We start from the raw sequence: 20,387 nt of genomic DNA, 5'->3' as shown, positions 1-20,387 counted from the left end.
GATGAAAAATCTCTTGGCAAAAGCTTTGACAAACACCGTTGCAGGAATTTCGGAGTCAGCGACCGAAATACAAAAAATCCACAGGGAATTACAGCTCATTCAGCACCAGATTCAACATCAAAATGCTCGTCTAAGTCGCATTGAGAAACATATTCACTGCCTTCCACAAACTGAACTGTCGGGCTCAAGTGCCAAAGATCCAACGCCAATAAAATCTTCTGATGATTATCAGTTTGCTTAGCATAGTTTGGATACTTAATTTTGCTATGTATAATTGAATAGTATGCAACTTCTGTTTTTATGTTATAGAGGTATAGTAAATAGGAGACTCAAAAGACACTCAGATTTATATAGGCTTGCTAAACATTCTCAAGCTTTTCAGATTTTGGATGGCCTATAATGCTGTCAGATGGCCAACAGACCTGGTTTTCCAATGGGCAGGTTGAGGCCATCTGATCATGGATGATGTTTATGTAATACCTGCCTGTTTTTGAAAATGGAATAGAAAGGATCTGCCAAGCTTACAAAAAAAAAAAAAGAACATACCTGTGAATGGAAGGTGACAACACTGTTTAGATGCTTCTGCAAATGAACTTGAACTTTTGCTCCACTAAAAAATATTTGTTGGTGATGATCATGGTTGTTTGGCTCTCAATCCCTCCTTGAAGATGACCACAAGCTCTTGTCCTTCCCTCTCCAACAACAAATAAACATAAATGAGGAAAAAAAGCACAAATTGCCCTTAAAACTTTGTGGATCCGCTAGCCAAGTGATTTTTTATGTGCAGTAGTAAGACATGTAGTGTGTCTGGAGCCAAGTCTCCCTATTTTGCTTGCTGCAAGTTATAATTGAATTGTTTGACATAATCTTCCAAGCTTTCATTTTCTTTGTTCTGCCTGATGACCTTTTCCCGTGATCATTGTCCTTGCAGTAGTTTTGATATTTTTCTAGGGACTTTTTATTCATATCTGCCCAAATGTGGATGCTATCTCTACTAAGATCCATGAACCATTGTAATGCAACACTTTTGAGTGTGGTAGGAAAAAGTTTCAACTTTTGGGCACCAGAAACATGGTCATAACTTCTGCAAAGAACGTCGAACTCAAAGAGGAAGGTGTTCGGATCTTTTTAGATAACCCATGGAAGTTGGACAGGGTTGAATGCAAGATATTCTTCATCTTAGTTTCTTCTTCTGATTCTCTAATAGGGAATTCAAAAGTAGATGCCTCCTTAACAGGGTTTTCATGTGCCATTTTTTTGTGAAAATTATTGTCTTTTGCCGAAAGTATTTTAGAAGAGTCAGAGAAGATCAACTCTTTAAAACACAACTGCTCTTCTATTTTGTCTTTAGGGAACAAGTTCCCTGCTTGTACAGAGGATGAGGCTTGCATAGACTTGAGCCCATGAGCAGAAGATTCAGGCTTTTGTTTTGCGAGATTGCCCCCTGTCCTCTTGTTATTGTTTTGCACTGTTAGTTCCTAGACCCGAGCCAGACCAGAGGCCGATACACCCAGTGCCAGCAAACCCTCTATCTTTTCTGGATGATGAAAAATCTCTTGGGAAAAGCTTTGAAAGACACCTTTGCAGGAATTTCGGAGTCGGCAACCGAAATACAGGAAATCCACAGGGAATTCCAGCTCATTCAGCGCCAGATTCAACAGCAAAATGCTCGTCTAAGTTGCATTGAGAAGCATATTCTCTGCCTTCCCACAAACTGAACTGTCGGGCTCCAGTGTGAAAGATCGGCGCCAATAGAATCTTTTGATGATTATCAGTTTGCTTAGCATAGTTTGGATACTTAATTTTGCTATGTATAAATGAATAGTATGCAACTTTTGTTTTTATGTTATAGACATATAGTAAATAGGAGACTCAAAGACACTCAGGTTTATATAGCCTTGCTAAACATTCCAAGACTTTTAAGATTTTGGATGGCCTATAATTCTGTCAGATGGCCAACAGACCTGGTTTTCTAATGGGCAGGTTGAGGCCATCTGATCATCCATCTGATCATGGATGATGTTTATGTAATACCTCCCTGTTTTTGAAAATGGAATAGAAAGGATCTGCCAAGCTTACAAAAAAAGAAGAACATACCTGTGAATGGAAGACGACAACACTGTTTGGCTGCTTTGGCAAATGAACTTGAACTTTTGCTCCACTAAAAAATATTTGCTGGTGATGATCATGGTTGTTTGGCCCTCAATCCCTCGAAGATGACCACAAGCTCTCCTCCTTCCCTCTCCAACAATAAACAAACATAAATGAGGAAGAACAAGCACAAATTCCCCTTGAAACCTTGTGGATCCGCTAGCCAAGTGATTTTTTATGTTGTGGCACAAAATTTTGGCTGAATTCACGTTTTTTGGTTGTTGAAAAAATCACGATTTTTCACTAGAAACTCTTCGAGAAGGGTTAAAACTCGCAATTTTTTGTAACATCAGCTAAAAATTGTCAATTTTATGAACACTGGTTGGGACACATCGCATCCACCTGTCAAGTTCAAGAGGTCGATATGATCATCACAAATCTCGTGCAGTAGTAAGACATGTAGTTGTGTCCGGAGCCAAGTCTCCCTATCTTGCTTGCTGCAGGTTATCATTGAATTGTTTGACATAATCTTCCAAGCTTTCATTTTCTTTGTTCTGGGTCATCCTGATGACTTTTTCCTGTGATCATTGTCCTTCAGTAGTCTTGATATTTTTCTAGGGACCTTTTCTTCATATCTGCCCAAGTGTGGATACTATCTCTAGTAAGATCCATGAACCATCGTAATGCAACGCTTTTGAGTGTGGTAGAAAAAATTTCGACTTTCACGCATCAGAAACACGGTCATAACTTCTGCAAAGAACGTTGAACTCAAAGAGGAAGGTATTTGGATCTTCTTAGATAACCCATGGAAGTTGGGCAGGGCTGAGTGCAAGATATTCTTCATCTTAGTTTCTTCTTCTGATTTTCTAATAGGGAATTCAAAATTTGATGCCTCCTTAACAGGGTTTTTGTGTGCCATTTCTTCGTGAAAATTACCGTCTTTTGCTGAAAGTATTTTAGAAGAGCCAAAGAAGATCGTCTCTTCAAAATGCAACTGCTCTTCTATTTTGTCTTCAGGGAACAAGATCCCTACTTGTACAGAGGATGAGGCTTGCATAGACTCAAGCCCATGAACAGAAGATTCAGGCTTTTGTTTTGCAAGATTGCTAGCTATAGGAGTCAAGTAATTAGGTTGAGTATGCCCCTTTTCCTGTTGTGATTGTTTTGCACTGTAGTTTTGTGTGGATTTTTGACAGAGTGAAGAAATCTACCTTGCTGATCTCTAATTCTATTCATGGAAATTTTAAAGAAACATTCTTTTTAAAACAAACCAATTTGAAGACAAATTCAAGCATATCATACCAAATTAAAAGAAACACACTGGCTGAAACAAACTAAGCAACATAATGACAGTTTCCTGACAATAATGCCAAAAATGATGGCTGTTTATTTACCTTACAATTTCTTAGTAGATAAAAGGAAAACTATACATTCAATTATCAATCTGATGTTCTTTTGGAACTTGGGAACTATTGTGCACCATGTATGATAGTACAATGATCAATCTGTTGAGTGGCGATGAAGTTGCAGAGTATTAATTAATTGGTTAATTATAGAGTTTAAGTGTTAATGATCTTTATCAAGCCACCAGATAACATAAACCACACACACATTGGAAAGAATTGAAAGATTCACAAAATTGCTAGAATTGAAATGCTAACTATTGTTACAAAATTAAAACATGCTTTCAAGAAGAAGTGGGTGGATTGTGTTGGCTCCCTACTAAACCACCTCGGGGATCATAATGGATGCACACTGTAGAAAAGGAGACACACAAGGAGAGAAGTAGTGGTGGATTGTACCAGTTCCCTTCTCTCAACCACCTGCGTGGATCATAATGGAAGCACACATTGCATAAAAGGGGAGGAGATCTAATCTAGATTGCAGGAAAACAGAGCATTGCAAGAAAGTCGACACATTTCAGAAAATTAAACACACTCGCAGGAAGGTAAGCAACTGATGACTTGATCAAACTATTTGTTCAATCCTCAATTCTATAGTGGAAACAGACACACTGCAAATAATTGATTAAATGATGAGGCACTAGTCGACTGGAAATTTTACAAGAAGGCTTCAAACCAACGAGTTATCAAGTTGCAGAAATAAAACTAGCAAGCAAACATATGAAACAAAATGAATTATCAGTCTAACTTTGAATGAACTATAATGAAGGTAAACTAATCTATGCTAAAGTACAGGCAGTACCTAACTAAGGAGGGGGCCCTACGTCCTTAGACGAAGCACTGGTTAAATGTCCAGCAGAAAGTTTATGCTATCAACACATCACACACATATAAATTGAACACGAATCAGTGATCTTGTATTAACAGAAATTTAACAGAATGCAATTACAGTTCTCCAATTCTTTCCCACACCCCACTCCCTGGCTCGAGTGGAATGGGGGTATTCATTCATGATCTGAGTTTTAATTTTAGCATGGAGGTTAATGACAGCCAGGAGAATCTTTGATTCTCAGGTTTTTCTCTCTTTATTAAAACAGTGTAGGCACAAGATAGGTTGTAGAATGGTTGCTGAGTCACCTACCACCTTGACAGATAGGAGATGTATCAAAACGGTTGCAGTCAAGTCTCCCATGCTGAACAGTGCTAACCACTCCTTTGTTGCTTCCCCTGTTGGGCAGTGGTGTGCACCATGTATGATAGTACAATGATCAATCTGTTGAGTGGTGATGAAGTTGTAGAGTATTAATTAATTGGTTAATTATAGAGTTTAAGTGTTAATGATATTTATCAATCCACCAGGTAAAATAAACCAACACACTCACACACACACATTGGAATTGAATTGAAAGATTCACAAAATTGCTGGAATTGAAATGCTAACTATTGTTGCAAAAACATACTTGCAAGAAGAAGTGTGTGGATTGTACTGGTTCCCTACTAAACCTACCCGAGGATTGTAATGGAAGCCCACTGTAGAAAAGGAGACATACAAGGAGAGAAGTAGTGGTGGATTGTACTGGTTCCCTTCTCTCAACCACCTGCGTGGATCGTAATGGAAGCACATTGCAGAAAAGGAGAGGATATCTAATCTAAATTGCAGGAAAACAGAGCATTGCAAGAAGTAGACACACTTAAGAAAATTAAACACACTTTCAGGAAGGTAAGCAACTGATGACTTGATGAAACTATTTGTTCAATCCTCAATTCCATAATGGAAAGAGACACACTGCAAATAATTGATTAAATGATGAGACACTAGTCAACTGAATATTTTACCAAAAGGCTTCAAACCAATGAGTTATCGAGTTGCAGAAATAAAACTAGCAAGCAAAACTATGAAACAAGATGAATTATCAATCAAACTTTGAACGAACTATAGTGAGGGTAAACTAACCTACGCTAAAGTACAGGCAGTACCTGACTAAGGAGGGGGCCGTACCTCCTTAGATGAAGCCCTGGTTAAATGTCCAGCAGAAAGTTAATGCTATCAACACATCGCACACATATAAATTGAACACGAATCAATGACCTTGTATTAACAGAAATTTAGCAGAATGCAGTTACAGTTCTCCAATACTTCCCCCGTACCCCAATTCCCCCTGGCTCTAGTGGACTGGGGTATTCATAGATGATCCAGGTCTTAATTTTAGCATGGAGGTCGATGACAGCCAGGAGAATCTTTGATTCTCAGGTTGTCTCTCTTTGTTACAACAGTGTAGGCAAAAGATAGGTTGTAAATTGGTTGCAGAGTCACCTACCACGTCGACAGATAGGAGATGGGTCAAAATGGTTGCAGTAAAGTCTCCCATGCTGAACAGTACAAACTAGTCCTTTGTTGCTTACCTTTTTGGGAAGTGGTGAGTTGTTGGCTTCCCTTGTTCCACTGTAGGGCGGTGGCAAGTTGTTGGCTTCCCTTCTCATCAACTAATGGTGACAACGATGTAGTGATTCAGATTGTTGATCAGTGTTGCTTCTCATATGCTATTGCAAATATCGCTAGTAAATGGCACATTGGTGTTGCAGCCATGGTGCTACAACAACTATACCATCAAAGGTGTTGCATGTTAGTTTTTGGTAGCATTGGATGTGCTCTAGCCATGAAAATTGGTGGAGAGGCTAAGGCACATGAGTTCTAAAGAACTCAAAAACCATTTGGTGAAATTCCATTCTGATTGTATTTTATTAAAATAATTAATATTTTAATGGGGTTCCCAAGTCTAAACTTAGGAAAATTAAAATATTAATGGGTATTAATCAAAATATAGGTGAAAATGATCTAGAAGACAGATCAAGTCATGTTTTAATTTTAGTTGTTGATTAGAGATTTAATCCTGGTCGTTGTAGTCTCAACGAGAAAAGTATAAAAAAGAGGCTTGGGGTTCATTTAGAAAGACACACAGAAAGAACAAATTCATCTGGAGTTCGATTTTTGGGGGCTAGGAAGTTGAGAAATTCGAACTAGGTGATCATTCTACCGCAGAGGGGTAGGGATAATTCAGGAGTACTGATAGAGAGGCGGAGAGAAGCTAGTGGAGGCAACACAGTAGTTAGAAGGACTAACGTTGGGCCAATCCGGGCCCACACAAGCTTGATGCAGAGCCAGAAGGGCCAACGTAGAAGTGAAGCTGCCCTCCGCACAGAAAGCTGGAACTGCCGGCAAGGTTGACTCAGTAGGCAGAAGAGACAACGCAGAGTTGACGCAGAGCCTGTAGGGCTGACACAGGGCCAACGTAGAAGTAGCCGGGGTTAGCTAGATTTGCTACCGGATCAATTGGAATCTGCTGGGTGAAGTGAGGTAAAAATTCACTCAGATTTTCCGCCATTGTATTTTCTCTGTCATTGGTTTGCCGGGAGGACAACCAACATTTGTATTCAGAATTACTGCTTAATAATAGAAAACCCTCAGAGCTCCTACATTGGTTTTCCCTTATTGGGTATTTCGGAGGACTATTTTGTCCAAAAATAACTGTGTCCTATGTATCTTGTTCTTTGCTCAGTTTTCTGTTCATGTAATCAAATTTCAAGTAGTGTAGGCTGCATAAGTAATTTGCTTTAGTATTCAGAGAATAACTTTATAATGTATATTAAGATCAAGTAGGTGAAGTAGATTCAGATTTGCTACAGTAGGGGTTCCTTGAGGATTAGGAATTTTCACATGGTGTATCAAAGCATTAATTTTGAAACAGGAAGAGCAGATCTGGCGCTAAGCAGAGAGGCCGAAAGCTGCACTTGGCAGCAATTCGAATCCCCTTGAAGGGATTGTGCAGTTCTTGTTGGGAAGTAGAGATTTCGAGGAAATCTCTCTCTGAGAGAGTCGACAGAGAGGTACGATTTCTGGTTCGTGAGTTTGCAGAGGCATAGGGAGTGACACAGAGCCTTAGCGCAGTCCTTGAAGGGCGCAGTTTCTGTCGGGGCATAAATCTGTCAGAAAAGAGCGAAGACACATAGAAGGGGAATTTTCTCCTTCGAGAACATTTTGCCAAAAAGTTCAAATTTCTCACTTGCTGGGCAGCAGTGCTGAGCAGTGACTAGAGGAGTCAGTTTGACAGTTTGGGTGAGATGGCGTCGCATGGGATCAGAGATCAGGACAGGTTGGAAGGAGCTTACAACTATGTCATATGGAAGACCAAAATCTTAGCTGTTATGGAAGAATACGATTTCGAAGCCTACGTCAAGAGTGTTGTGGTTGGTCCCATTGACAATGATCAAAAGAAGAAGTACAAGGTCGAGCAAGGAAAGGCAAAGAGGCTCATGCTCGATGGAGTTCGAGATCATGTGGTCTCACACTTGCAGGGCAAAGATACAACCCAAGAAATGTGGGAAGCTTTGTCTTCACTGTATGAAGGTTCTTCCGAACAACAGAAGATGTACTTAGAACAAAAGTTGCAGCGGACATTGATGCAGAAGGGAGAAGGGGTTAACTCCTATCTTCAATGTCTTCAAGACACCAAAGACCAGCTTGCTGCAATGGGGTCTACTCCTCAGTCTACCGCGATGGTAAGGACGACCCTGAATGGAGTCTCAGATGAATGGCAAGTCTTCGTCCAAAGCATATTGGGCAGGGAAAGACTACCTTCATGGGAGGAGATGTGGGCAACTCTTCAACAGGAGGAATTAAGGAGAGACCTTGTAAAGGTCAACCTCAATGGCAGCAGTGGGAGTGGCATGAAGACCAAGGAAGAGGAGGAGAACGTAGCTCTAGCATCAAAGGGACAACAGAAGTAGAAGCAGAAGGACATTTCGAAGGTGAAATGTTTCAAAGGTGGCGAGATGGGCCACTTTGCATCCTAGTGTCCTTTAAAGCAAAGGGATAGGGATGAGAAACATGATCCTCAAGCTGCTCTAGCAAAAATTGACGAAGATGAGTTTGCCATGAGTGCCCATGCATCTCCAGGAGGGAAATGGGGCGATATTGAGCTATAGTCGGGAGGACTACACGTGGGCAGGATCCTTGAGGAGTCCACCTCTTGGATTAATTCCTTGTTATGGGAGCCCGAGATTCAGCAGTAGCGAGACAGACTTAGTGTCAGATGATGCAGTGGATTGTTTGGAGAGATAGATGCAGTAGCCTGAGACCAGGGATTGATCAACGCAGAGCAAGGTTGGCAACAATGTAGATGGCACAGTGCAAAAGTCAGCAACAACGCAGAAGATTCAGAGGGTCAGAGACTATTAGTAGTCAGATTCCAACATTCGTGGTATTATGCTGAACACAGTTAAGTTCAGTAATTTTGGATGTTTTTCAATTGCTTCTCTTAACAATAGAGTCGCAGTACGAATGCAGTGTTAGCAATGGCAGTGTTAGCAACATAAGAGATGCAACATTTGAGAGGGAGCTGTAGTACAGATGCAACAGTGGCAGCGGCAGTGGCAGTATCATGGGTAGCAGTACAGTTGCAACAACAACACAGTGTTGGTGGCAGCAACAATGCGGAAAAGAGATGCTTCAAAGACAGAGCAGCATGTAGTTGGACATTGTTGCTAGAGCACTTTCCTCGCTAAGAGGGAGTGTTAGTTTTTGGTAACATCGGATGTGCTCTAGCCATGAAAATTGGTGGAGAGGCCAAGGCACATAAGTTCTAAAGAACCCATAAACCGTTTGATGAAATTCCACTCGGATTGTATTTTATTAAAATAATTAATATTTTTAATTGGGTTCGTAAGTTTAAACTTAGGAAAATTAAAATATTAATGGGTATTAATCAAAATATGGGTGAGAATGATCTAGAAGGCGGATCAAGTCATGTTTTAATCTTAGTCGTTGATTAGAGACTTAATCTCGACTGTTGAAGTCTCAACGAGAAAAGTATAAGAAGGAGGCTTGCGGTTCATTTAGAAAGACACACGGAGAGAACTAATTGATTTGGAGTTCGATTTCTAGAGCTAGGAAGTTGAGAAATTCGAACTAGGTGATCATTCTGCAGTAGAGGGGCAGGGATAATTCGGGATTACTGACAGAGAGGCGGAGAGAAGCTAGTGGAGGCAGTACAACTAGAAGGACTGACGTTGGGCCAATCTAGGCCCACGCAAGCTTGACGCAGAGCCAGAAGGGCCAGCGCAGAAGTGAAGTTGCCCTCCATGCAGAAAGTCGGAACTGCTGGAACAGTTGGGAAGGTTGACTTAGTAGGCAGAAGAGACAGTGCAGAGTTGACGCAGAGCCTACACAGGTCCAACGCAGAAGTAGCTGGGGTTAGCCAGTTTTGTTGCCGGATCGCCAGAATCTTCCGGGTGAAGTGAGGTAAAACTCACTCAGATTTTTCGCCATTGTATTTTCTTTGTCATTGGTTTTCCAGGAGGGCAACCGACATTTGTATTCAGAATTACTGCTTAATAACAGAAAACCCTCAGAGCTGCTGCATTGGTTTTCTTGCATTTGGTTTTTCCGGGGACTATTTTGTCCAAAAATAACTTTCCTATGTATCTTGTTCTTTGCTCAGTTTTTTGTTTCATGTAATCAAATTTTTAGTGTAGGCTGCAGAAATAATTTGCTTCAGTATTTGGAGCATAACTTGATAATATATATTAAAATCAAGTAGGTGAAGTAGATTCAGATTTGCTGCAGTAGGGGTTCCTTGAGGATTACAAATTTTCACATTGCAGCTGTGCAATGGAGGTGTTTCAGCCACATGGAGGATGTGTTGTAGCCATGGTGCTACAAAAGATACGATCAATGGTGCTGCAGCCACATGGAGGGGGTGTTGCAGCAACTAAACCGCTTTGGTAGCCTTTGCCAACACCTCCAGAGATAATTGCACAAGTTTATCTGGAGCATTCCTTAGGATTTCCCATTAGTTAGCAAAAAAGGTTGATTCCTTCTTTAACACACTATTATGAGCATTAAAAATAACATAATCAAAGGAACATTGTACCTTGGCTAAATTGCATCATTGTGCAAAATGGGTTGTAGGATGATATGAAGATAAGGAAAAGAGTAATCGAAAGGTAGCGAATAGGTGTAGAAAATATGTCATTTTTGACACCCATCACTCAACTCTCTTGGGTTGCTTGTTTAATGACATCTTTGGATCACTTTCAGCTACCATGTACTTTTGTCATTGTGTGTGCCATTTCTTGAAGACTGTTATTTGCTGATAGTGTGTGAATTAGCTCCCCATCTCTGATTGATGATATCTTGTGCATCAACTTGTTTGTGGAAACCTTGCCTGCTTTCCTGATGCTGAATCTGCTGGTGTGAAGTTTTTTGGGTTCATTGGAGAGTATAGTTTCGAAAGAGGTCTCTATGTTGAGAACACGTATGTTCTTTCTCATGGTCAGGATATTATCATCATTGTATTCATTAGTTGATCCAAGGTTTAATGACATTTATTTGGATCGTTGTTGCATTGATGAGTAGTTGCTTTGCATTTTCTCAGTTCTTTAACAAAGGCCAAATTATCAATTTTAGTAATTCTGGGGAAGATGGAAGTTGCCTTTTGGGGGCGGGGGATGGAAGGGAATATTAATGCCCCTTCCTTGCTCCCACGTCAAGTATAAGGGAGCTGTTAGTGTATAATCTCAACTTTGGGTCATTATTATCACTAGTGTGTAGGTGTGTGTATTTCAATGGGTGTGACTTAAAGGTCTCATCTTGTTTTTTACTATTGTGTATCAAATAGGTCAGACTACTTGAGATCTGATCACCTTTGCTATTTGAGATTGAATGATAATGATAGTTGTTTGAACAGTCAACTAAGCTCAGTTGAAATGAGCCAAGATTACTTGCTGAGGCAAAACTATTCAAAATTTTGATTGTTAGGCGGGCTTTTTCAGGCTCAGTGAGTACTCTGCCGTTGCTGTGAAATTTGATTTTCCATAAGCCAGCAGGGAATGACTAGTACTCATGCCATGTATTTCTACCATTTCTCATCAGTGATGCCTTGGGTAAGCAATTATGAAGTTTGGAGTTTGTATATATAACAAGGGCTACATAGTAGCTAGTACTTGCTGTTTAGGTTAACTATAGTTTAATTAAATTAAAAAATAATAAAGATAAATATCTTATCATAAAAATAAAACAACTAATAAAATGTTGTATTGTTTAGTGCCATTACCAAAAATTACCTGCTGTTTAGGTTAACTATAGTTTAATTAAACTAAAAAATAATAAAGATAAATATCTCATCATAAAAATAAAACAACTAATAAAATGTTGTATTGTTTAGTGCCATTACCAGAAATTAAGAAATATGATTAACTAATATTGTTTATATTAATATATACACACTCTAATATATATGTTTATATTTATATATATATTTATGTGTTTTATTTTTTAGTAATATATATAATTTATTAAAACATGTTTTTAATATAATAATAGGTTATTTTAAATTGTAAATATGGAGAAAAATCTATAATTTATGAAAATGGAAATAATAGGAAAATGAAAAAATTCAAAATCAAAAAGTTAAGTGAAAAAGAAATAAATCTAAAAACAAAAAATTGATGGAAGTTACTAAAGAGCCCACAATAAGACCTCAACCAATCACTTTACAAATAAATAAATTTAAATAATAATAAAAAATAGAAAAATGAATTCATAATGTTCTATGGATAAACAACAATTTTTTTTGGTCAAAGACAAACTAATAGGCAATTTAAAACAAAATTGAATGTAAATAGCATGCCTGGCGCAGGTATAATAAGTGAAACTTTTGTTAAAAAAACTATGTGAAATATATGTAAAATTGCAAATATTCCTATTTGATACTAAAACATTTGCATGCTTCATTCGGATATCTAGGAGGTGGATTTGCCATGAAATGGGAAACCTTAAATTCTTTTTGTGAAAATTCGAGTATTATTTGAATTTTCTTATATACCAACATTCTCTTGAGTTTTCCCGGTTTCAAGTTGTAGTCTTGCTCATTGGCTTCACATTGTCATTCCTCCATGTTGCAACTTTGGTTTGGAGCATCGATATTTTATTGGCCAATATTTTTTTCTTTGATTTAAATACGAATTATTTTGTGGACAAATAAAGACTTGTATTTTTCTTTGGTTTGGAGTCTGGACCATCAATATTATGTCCGCCATTGGATGTTCGAAGGTAGCACTTTTGGAAAATCCTTTTGTTTTTTTAAATTTGAATATGAATTAATTTTTGGACAAATATATACTTGAATCTTTCTTTCTTTGTCGTTGCCAATGACCTTAGACGTCTTTATTTTATGAAATATAAAACTTCTTCCTTCGGGTAGTCGGACATGTAGTCTGTTATGCATGAATTTCTATAGTTTTTGTAAACAAGTGCATGGTCATTTGAAGGTCTTTTCAGTGAATGGAAACGATTTGTATTTGGTATTTACTATTGAATGATTTTTGTTTGGACAAGTGTTAGAAGGCTTGGTGAGTAGTTGAAATACTAACCAAGTCAACGTAGTTCATGGTTGAAATGAGCTGAGTTTACCTGCTGAGGCAAAATATTTTGAAACTCTTTGAGATGTGATATTTTTTTAAGACTCCATGAATGCTCTGCAAGTATAGGATAACATGAGGAGCCCATTCTAAGAGCTTGGCCTGCAGGGAATGATTAGGAATAATGCCAAAGAAAAAACAATTATGCCATGGTAAGCATCCATGGAGTTCGGAGTTTGTATTAATTAGTGGAGCTTTTATACAATAAACTCTTTGAACATGTAAAATTACGTATAATATATATTCCTATTTATTACCAACTAGGTGAATTTACCATGGAATGGAAAATCTCAAAATTCCTTCTGGTGAGAATTTAAGTTTTGCCTGAGTTATCTATAAAGCAACATTTTCCCATGATTTTCCAGTGTCCAAGTCAGTACTTTTGATCCTGGCTTCAGACTTAATTTCTTCCTTTTCAGAAATATGAAACTGCCAGGTTTTTCTGTCTATTATGTACGAATTTCTTTAGTGACTGTAGATAACTGCATAATCATAATTTGAGGCTTCTACTATGTATGGAAACTATTTGTATCAAGCTTCTCCAATAATTTTAAATTTTGTTGCTGCTTTTGTAATTTCAGGTAGAATCAAAGCGCCGAAAGAAGTGATCCTCAGTGGAATTAGAAACAATTATTTGGATGATAGATGTGGTTGGAACTTTTTCTTGCAGCGTACTTATGTAAGTGTTTTAGACATAGATACAAACAATCAAACTACTTATTCAATAGACGATTTGGTCTTCAACTTTGGCTCTATTGTATAGTTTATGTTTGCACCGTCATGGGTGCATTATAAATAGTAACAAAATCTTATGTAAGTGACAAGGCACTATAAAACCTTGAGGGTTTGATTGGTGTATATTTGACAGCTGCTATTAATAGTTGACATAGAGGCGCATCCGTGGATGGCTATGCAGAAAACATTAATTTAATGTATAAACTGCCTGGTGTGTATGGAACAAGGAAGTTTTATATTTGCTGGAATCAGAAAACTAAAAAGGTTCTGTTAACTGGCTAATCTAATTGTTTGCATGAAGATATTTTACATTCTGGTGTGTATGGAGCAAGGAAGTTGTTTTATATTTGTTGGAATCAGAAAACTAAAAAGGTTCTGTTAACTGGCTAATCTAATTGTTTGCATGAAGATTGTTTACCTTCTAAACAAGCAACGCTCTTTCTATACATGATGAATATGCACGATAGGTGCTCTGTGTGAAATTTCAATAGAGATGAAATTGCTAGAAATATGAGGGCAATTCGAGACTTGTTAACTGTTTTTGTGAACTTTATGTTTTCCAAGACTATAAGATGTTTGAGCTTTTATTGCTTACCCCGTCTACCTTTTCTGTTAGTAAGCCTGGTATTGATGGTAAAATCTGCAGAGAGACTACCTCTTTGGTTTCTGACTTTATGATGTTGAACACCTGGAAAAAGCGATATTAGCATCTTGTAAGAAGGATTTCCGTAAGAATAAAATGTGGCATGGATATATTGCATAACCCCCCTTTAATGAGATTACGTAGGATTTGTGTTCATTAAGAAGATAGTTGCAAAATGAATAAAATGAAATGGTGTCAAAAGGCAATCGCAAACGATAAAGGCGGCTTAAATCTGTGTTATAATCTCAACAATCACTTGATAAATAATCGTTTTGATCCTAATTAGTTCGATTAACATTTTTTCAAGCAGTGTGCGCTGATATAGAGTGAAGCAGTGTGCGCTGATATAGAGTGATGCCAAATGTCTGTATTGTGGAATTTCCAATTTAAATATTTTTAAATATGATTAAATAATATTTAGTTGTCTGTAATGACTTTACTGTAATAACAGATGTAATATTCTTTTTATAAATATAGATTAATTAAATTTTATAAATATAGATTATTTAAATTCAATTGTTAATAAATCATAATTTTTATAAATATATAAATATAATTAAAGTCGGTTTGTATTAAATCACTTTATTGAAATAATAGTTATACTTTGTTCTGTAATGATTTACTTTGTGCGGTTTATTACTTTCGTATGCCTTGGAAACCTCATGCCTCGTTTAACACGGTTTTATATAAAATCATAAAATGAGAATGTCTTCATTTTTATTTATGTGTTATTTCTTTTTGATGTTCTTCATAATTGTTATGAATATCTCTGTATATTTTCTTGATTCTATTTAGTTAAACAAATCACATTTTAGTGATTGATTGGAAATATTATGGATAAGGATGGTTGATTTAGGATTATCGTTATCGTATGTATGTTTGTTTTAAGGAGACTTGTACTTTTTAGGTTCTCATCTTTATACTTAACTTCACAGTGAGATAAGCAGGAATTTTTTCTTAAAATAACTGGGAATTTTAAGTTTCCAAATATGATAAAAGTCTTGCAGTGGTGGTTGCAAATATATAAGTAAGAAGGTAAAATATATAATTATAAAGCTAAAAGACAGGGAATTTGATGAATCTGATGATGAATATGGTGGTGGGTCATATTCTATTTACTTTTATTAATTTCAGTTTTATATAACTTAATTTTGTTTTTGTTTGCTAAGTGGTGAGAGTTTTAAGATGACTGCAATTTTAGCTTATGATTTGAGAAAACATGACCCAAGGGCATTTAAGCCATTAAAGTCACTTGGGGATTGTACCTAGCTTGGGCCACACCAACTCTTAATATAGCTGGATTTTTATCAAGACCTTCACACCCCATAACTACTTATTTTATGCCCCATGAGCTATATAAACTATTTTTTCCCCTAGGAAAAAATCGTAATTTTATTCATATTGATAAAATTACATTTTGTAGATGCATGATGCATATTCATATGGCTGTTCCTGTAAAACCAGGCAGCAAACAGAGTATATGAAAAAACACAAAAATTGCAGTTACTGTTCCTGTTGTGACAGGAAGCTACATGATATAGAAAAAATAAAAAGTAACAGTAAAACTAGATTTTTCTGCCCTTCTTCTTCTCCACCCGTCGCCAACCACCAGTGTCAGATGTAATGATGGCCAACTGATTTCCCATAGTGATTAGTTGTTGTTCTTTGTCAGAATCCGAGCCCTCTGATCCATGGGTTCTTTTGATGCCGCTTATTTCTGTTTGTGGCTCTTGTTGCAGATCCCGAGTGTGAGTCCCTGAATATGTAGCTAGTGCGTTTTCCTCCTGAGTAGATGTCTGTCCCATTTGAGTATCGGGTTCTGTCTGATTCTCTGCAGGTTCCTCATATGTGTCTTCTTCTGTGACTGGTTCGGTGTGCTGCCAGCCTTTGGGCTTTTTATGCTGATTCTTGGCTCTCCTGATGTCCTTTCGAGCATAAGGGCAGTCATAGTGTAGGTGCCCTGTTTGCATACATCCCCTGCACCGGAACGCTGTGTTCTCATAGTCGAGCTGTTGTATCCATTGAGAGTTATTGTAGTTCAACGTGATGTGGTCAGGTAGCCCCTGACTCAGGTCCACTTCTACACATATTCGGGCAAATGTAAATATACCCTTGATGGCTCTGTCTTCATCCATTTTTAGGAATTTTCCCAGGGAATCCCCAATGGCAGCTAATACTTTGTGATGCCAAAAGTGTAAGGGGAGACCATGTAGTCTCACCCATACAGGCATCGTTGATACTTTCATGGTATTAGCGTTGAAATCAGGAAACCAGGGGGTAAGGAAGAGGCCAGCACTGCCCCAGAACCAAGGCCCCTGATTTATTACGCTGTCTCGTTCTTGTTCTGAATTAAATCTGACTATGAAGAACCTTTTGGGACAAAGGTATATTTCGCAGCTTGATGTCCATGTTGTATAGATCCATTGGTGCAAGGCGTCTGATTTTGGCCAGAAGCCATTAAATCTGCAAATAACTGCACATTTACATAAATCAGTATGCAGATTAGTTACCTCTGGTATAGTGACTTGTAGCGTTGGTGATTCTGATTTTTGTTCTACAATGTAGGGTCCTGGTGCCTCTGATGGTGGTGCTTCTTTATTTTTTGTTTTTTCCTTTCCTTTCACTGCATCCCGAAAGGATCCTGAATTCTTAGAGCTGTTTCCAGTGCTCCCGCCGCGCAGTCGGAGGTTTAAGAAAATGGTTGAATCTTTAGTAATGCCGTATTGCTGGAGAGTTTGATTGTCCTGCATACTGTATCCTGCATATATAAGGTTTTGGTGTTGTGCTGGGATTCCCAAATGCCCCTGGATTTTCTTTTTTAACTCCTGGATGCTCATTCTCTGACTGATCCGCATGCAGTGGTGTTTGCCCTCAGTTGTTTTTATGAAGATCTGGACCAGATCGGCCTCTATACTGAGTGAATCAGTCCTGCAGTGCTTTCGTGTTGCTGGATCTAGCCAAGCGGGAAGTATTGGCGGCTCAAAACTTATCTCTGCGGCCATATCCATCCGATTCGTATCGCCCTTGTCTTTTTGCCCCAGAATAACAGGATATGTTTGCAGATCTGGGTGTGGACGAATAATTTCTTCCTCTGCATGTTCGGTTGAACCCTGTGACCGATGTCCCCATTCTTGGACTTCAGTTGATCTGTTTGGGGGCTGCCGGGAAGTGATAGATCGTGCCGACAATCTTCCGAGAGGAGGTCGGGGAGTAGACTGCCAGATCGATTTTCCTTCCGCGCGGGCAATACGGATCCATGCTGGGTTGATCGCAGCTACACAATACAGATTAGGATCCTTGTCGGCAAAGCATCGAAGGCAGAGTAAGAAATATTCCAAATCCGTCCTGAGCGTAACGTCCAGGGCCAAGGAAGGAGGGGTTATCTCCAGGCTCTTCTGTTCCGTTTCATTATGTTCCTTCCCGGTAGGAGATCCGGGCCAAAACGAATGGGGGTTATCAAAAACAGCGAAACAATACCTGAAAGTGGATCGATTTACCGCATGAAGTTTCCTGTTCGGTTCGATACGGTACCAAAATCTTGGCCATGTGTCTGATTCGCTGCGCCCAGCTACCGATCTCCTATGCGGACTGCGCAGTGTTCCACTGAAACCCCCTTCTCTGTTCTGTAGTGCGGCGGCGACGCAGATCTGTTCGGAAACCCTAGCCATTGTTCAGATCCGAGCCGCAGAGCCTCCGAGCTATATAAACTATTATTTAGATAGTCATATAAATATTTATATGTTTATTATATCTATTTATTTATAATAAAATATTAATATCTAATTATTTATTATTATATAAGTATTCTCTCATTATAACTATTTATATATATATTTATTTTATTATTGAATTATGAGCTTTTATTAAATTTATTATTTTTCTAACGGTTAGAATTTTTTTAGACTCCTTTCTCTTTTTAAATTTTGTTAGATTAGACTCTCTTCATCTAATTGTCTTGATGATGAACTATATTAGTTGATTTGAAACACGTTGGCAGTGAACTTATTTATGTTTATGTAATGGATCTGAAAGACAAATGTTTAAAGGTAGAGATGTTAATAAATTGATATTATATAAATGGGATATATTGTGATTTGTCATTTCTTTTTTAAATGTATTGTGGTCATTTTCATTAAACCTAAAAAATTATATACTTAATCCTATAATTTGACATGTATTAACTTTTCAAAATAGTGGAGAATTTCGAATTTAAGATGTTCAGAACATGACAAAGTCTAACTTAGTTGTCAAATCAATAGTGAGGGCAACCATCATTGGTTGCTATCGGTGAATGCAGTCTAACTCATCATTGTTATGCAAGGAAAATCATATCACTTGGAAATACTTGGTGATCCATAAGGGGGTATGATTTCATTCCTGCCAGATGCCACAGGGTCTTGGGCCATTTACCTGTTTCTTTACATTAAAGGAAGATGAGCTCTTAGCTAAGTAGAAGCAGTCTTAGGGCATACTCCTGTTAGAAACAATGGAAACTAGGACACTACTGAAGGATGGAGGGCGGGCGGAGGGGGGGGTGACTCAGTGGTGTGACCAAATTATACAACTTTTCACAAATTGCACTTTCCAATCACTTGATGACTCAAGAATCAACAACATAACTCAATCATGTAAAACATAACATTATAACTATTGCCATACGCATGTACACCATATATATAAGACATCAATATTTTTTTATTTTTTTTTTATTTCTTTGACAAATACAAGCGTCAACTTGCAATTACACCATTGCTCCAAAAGCTACTACTTGTAGGTTTATCAATTGCTACTGAAAGGAATTTCTATCCCTGCTCGTTTACAACTTTCACTAAAAGGGAATATTGTCCCTACTTTATCAGCCACTGCTAAAAGTGACTTGTTCTTGTTCGTTTGTCAACTATTGCTGAAAGAGACTCTTGCCCCTAGAATGCAAGCTACCACTTGTTGGCCTTGTTGATACATCTTTCATCCATTTTTCAAACTATAACTAATAAGCCACTTTCTTTCATAAAGAAATCATTTTTTGATTTCGATCACTTACCACAAACACCATAAACACATTCAACGATTTCCTGATTACCGGACATTCTCAAACATGCCAACAACATCAACCCTTTGCAATTTGCCAATATCACCATAAATGCCTCTTTATTAAAGCACCATTCAAACCATATCACCATTTGCACCTCTTTAGATATCAAATATTGACCTTTGATTCACCCTTGATGCATATTGACATTATGCATCAGGTTGCAACAACAACCTCTCACTCGGTTGCTTGAATTTTGCTTTAAAGAATTCTGGATTGATATTTTTGGAATTGGACTTTAGTCATCTTAAGCTCTTCCTCGTGCATAAATATTTTTTTTTGCCCTTGTCTTGCTTTAATTAAGTATTTTCTCCATGTCTTCTAATACTCTTCCCCTGTTTCTGCTTGAAAAATTGAGTTTAATTGCTTAGATTTGTTTTTCTAGATTTTTTATCAGAATTTAATTAGGCTTCTCTATTTTTGCAGAATCTCCAGATTTAACATTTTTTCCAAATTTGCCTTTAAACTCATCCATGCCGCTATAATGTTGTCAACTCTTTCATCCATGTGTTTTTAAACTTTGGCGTTCCTTTGTTATATTTGGCATAATTGCAAAATTCCAACACTACTGACATATTTATGCTTTTAGCATTAAGCCTGGCTCGTAATCGCTTTATTTTGGCCCAAATGCCTTTGTCTTTAGCACTATGATAAATGACAAAATCAAGATTATAGATTTGGTCATGCTAACTATTAAACATAGCCGACAATCTTTGTTTTAGCCCAAATGAATTTAGACTTGCCATATAACAATCTCAACTCCAACAGTTTTGATATGTAAAAACATGCATATAAACATTTGCAGGCCCCTTTTAAGATATAGCTTCGAGGGCTCAATAAACACTACAAACTGCCTCTGCGCCCTCAGTCTTTATGTTGCAACAAAACCATGTCTTGGTGCTAAAGGCTTGGTCCCTGACTTCTTTTCCCCGGTGCTATTTTATAAACA

At 37.8% G+C, this 20,387-nt stretch overlaps 1 protein-coding gene across 4 annotated transcripts in view; it reads left to right on the top strand.

The window, feature by feature from the left end:
• LOC149207699 (chromatin remodeling protein EBS-like) overlaps positions 1–13,980 on the top strand; it is a 97,133-nt gene extending 83,153 nt beyond the window's left edge. For all 4 annotated transcript variants that reach the window (XR_016252700.1, XR_016252701.1, XR_016252702.1 and 1 more), the window contains one exon: positions 13,553–13,980. Coding sequence is in view for 1 of the 4 variants with exons in the window: in XM_089395839.1 (XP_089251965.1) it covers positions 13,553–13,579 (27 nt within the window). In the remaining 3 variants the exon portion in view is untranslated. The remainder of the gene's footprint in view (positions 1–13,552) is intronic.
• Positions 13,981–20,387: the final 6,407 nt, after the last annotated feature.

The sequence above is a fragment of the Pinus tabuliformis genome, chromosome 1_2, assembly GCF_031772625.1.
Source record: "Pinus tabuliformis cultivar Carrire ecotype Pingquan chromosome 1_2, CPIR1, whole genome shotgun sequence".
Taxonomy (NCBI): domain Eukaryota; kingdom Viridiplantae; phylum Streptophyta; class Pinopsida; order Pinales; family Pinaceae; genus Pinus; species Pinus tabuliformis.
Note: the sequence above shows the minus strand (reverse complement) of the source record. Positions and strands in the feature narration are given on the sequence as shown.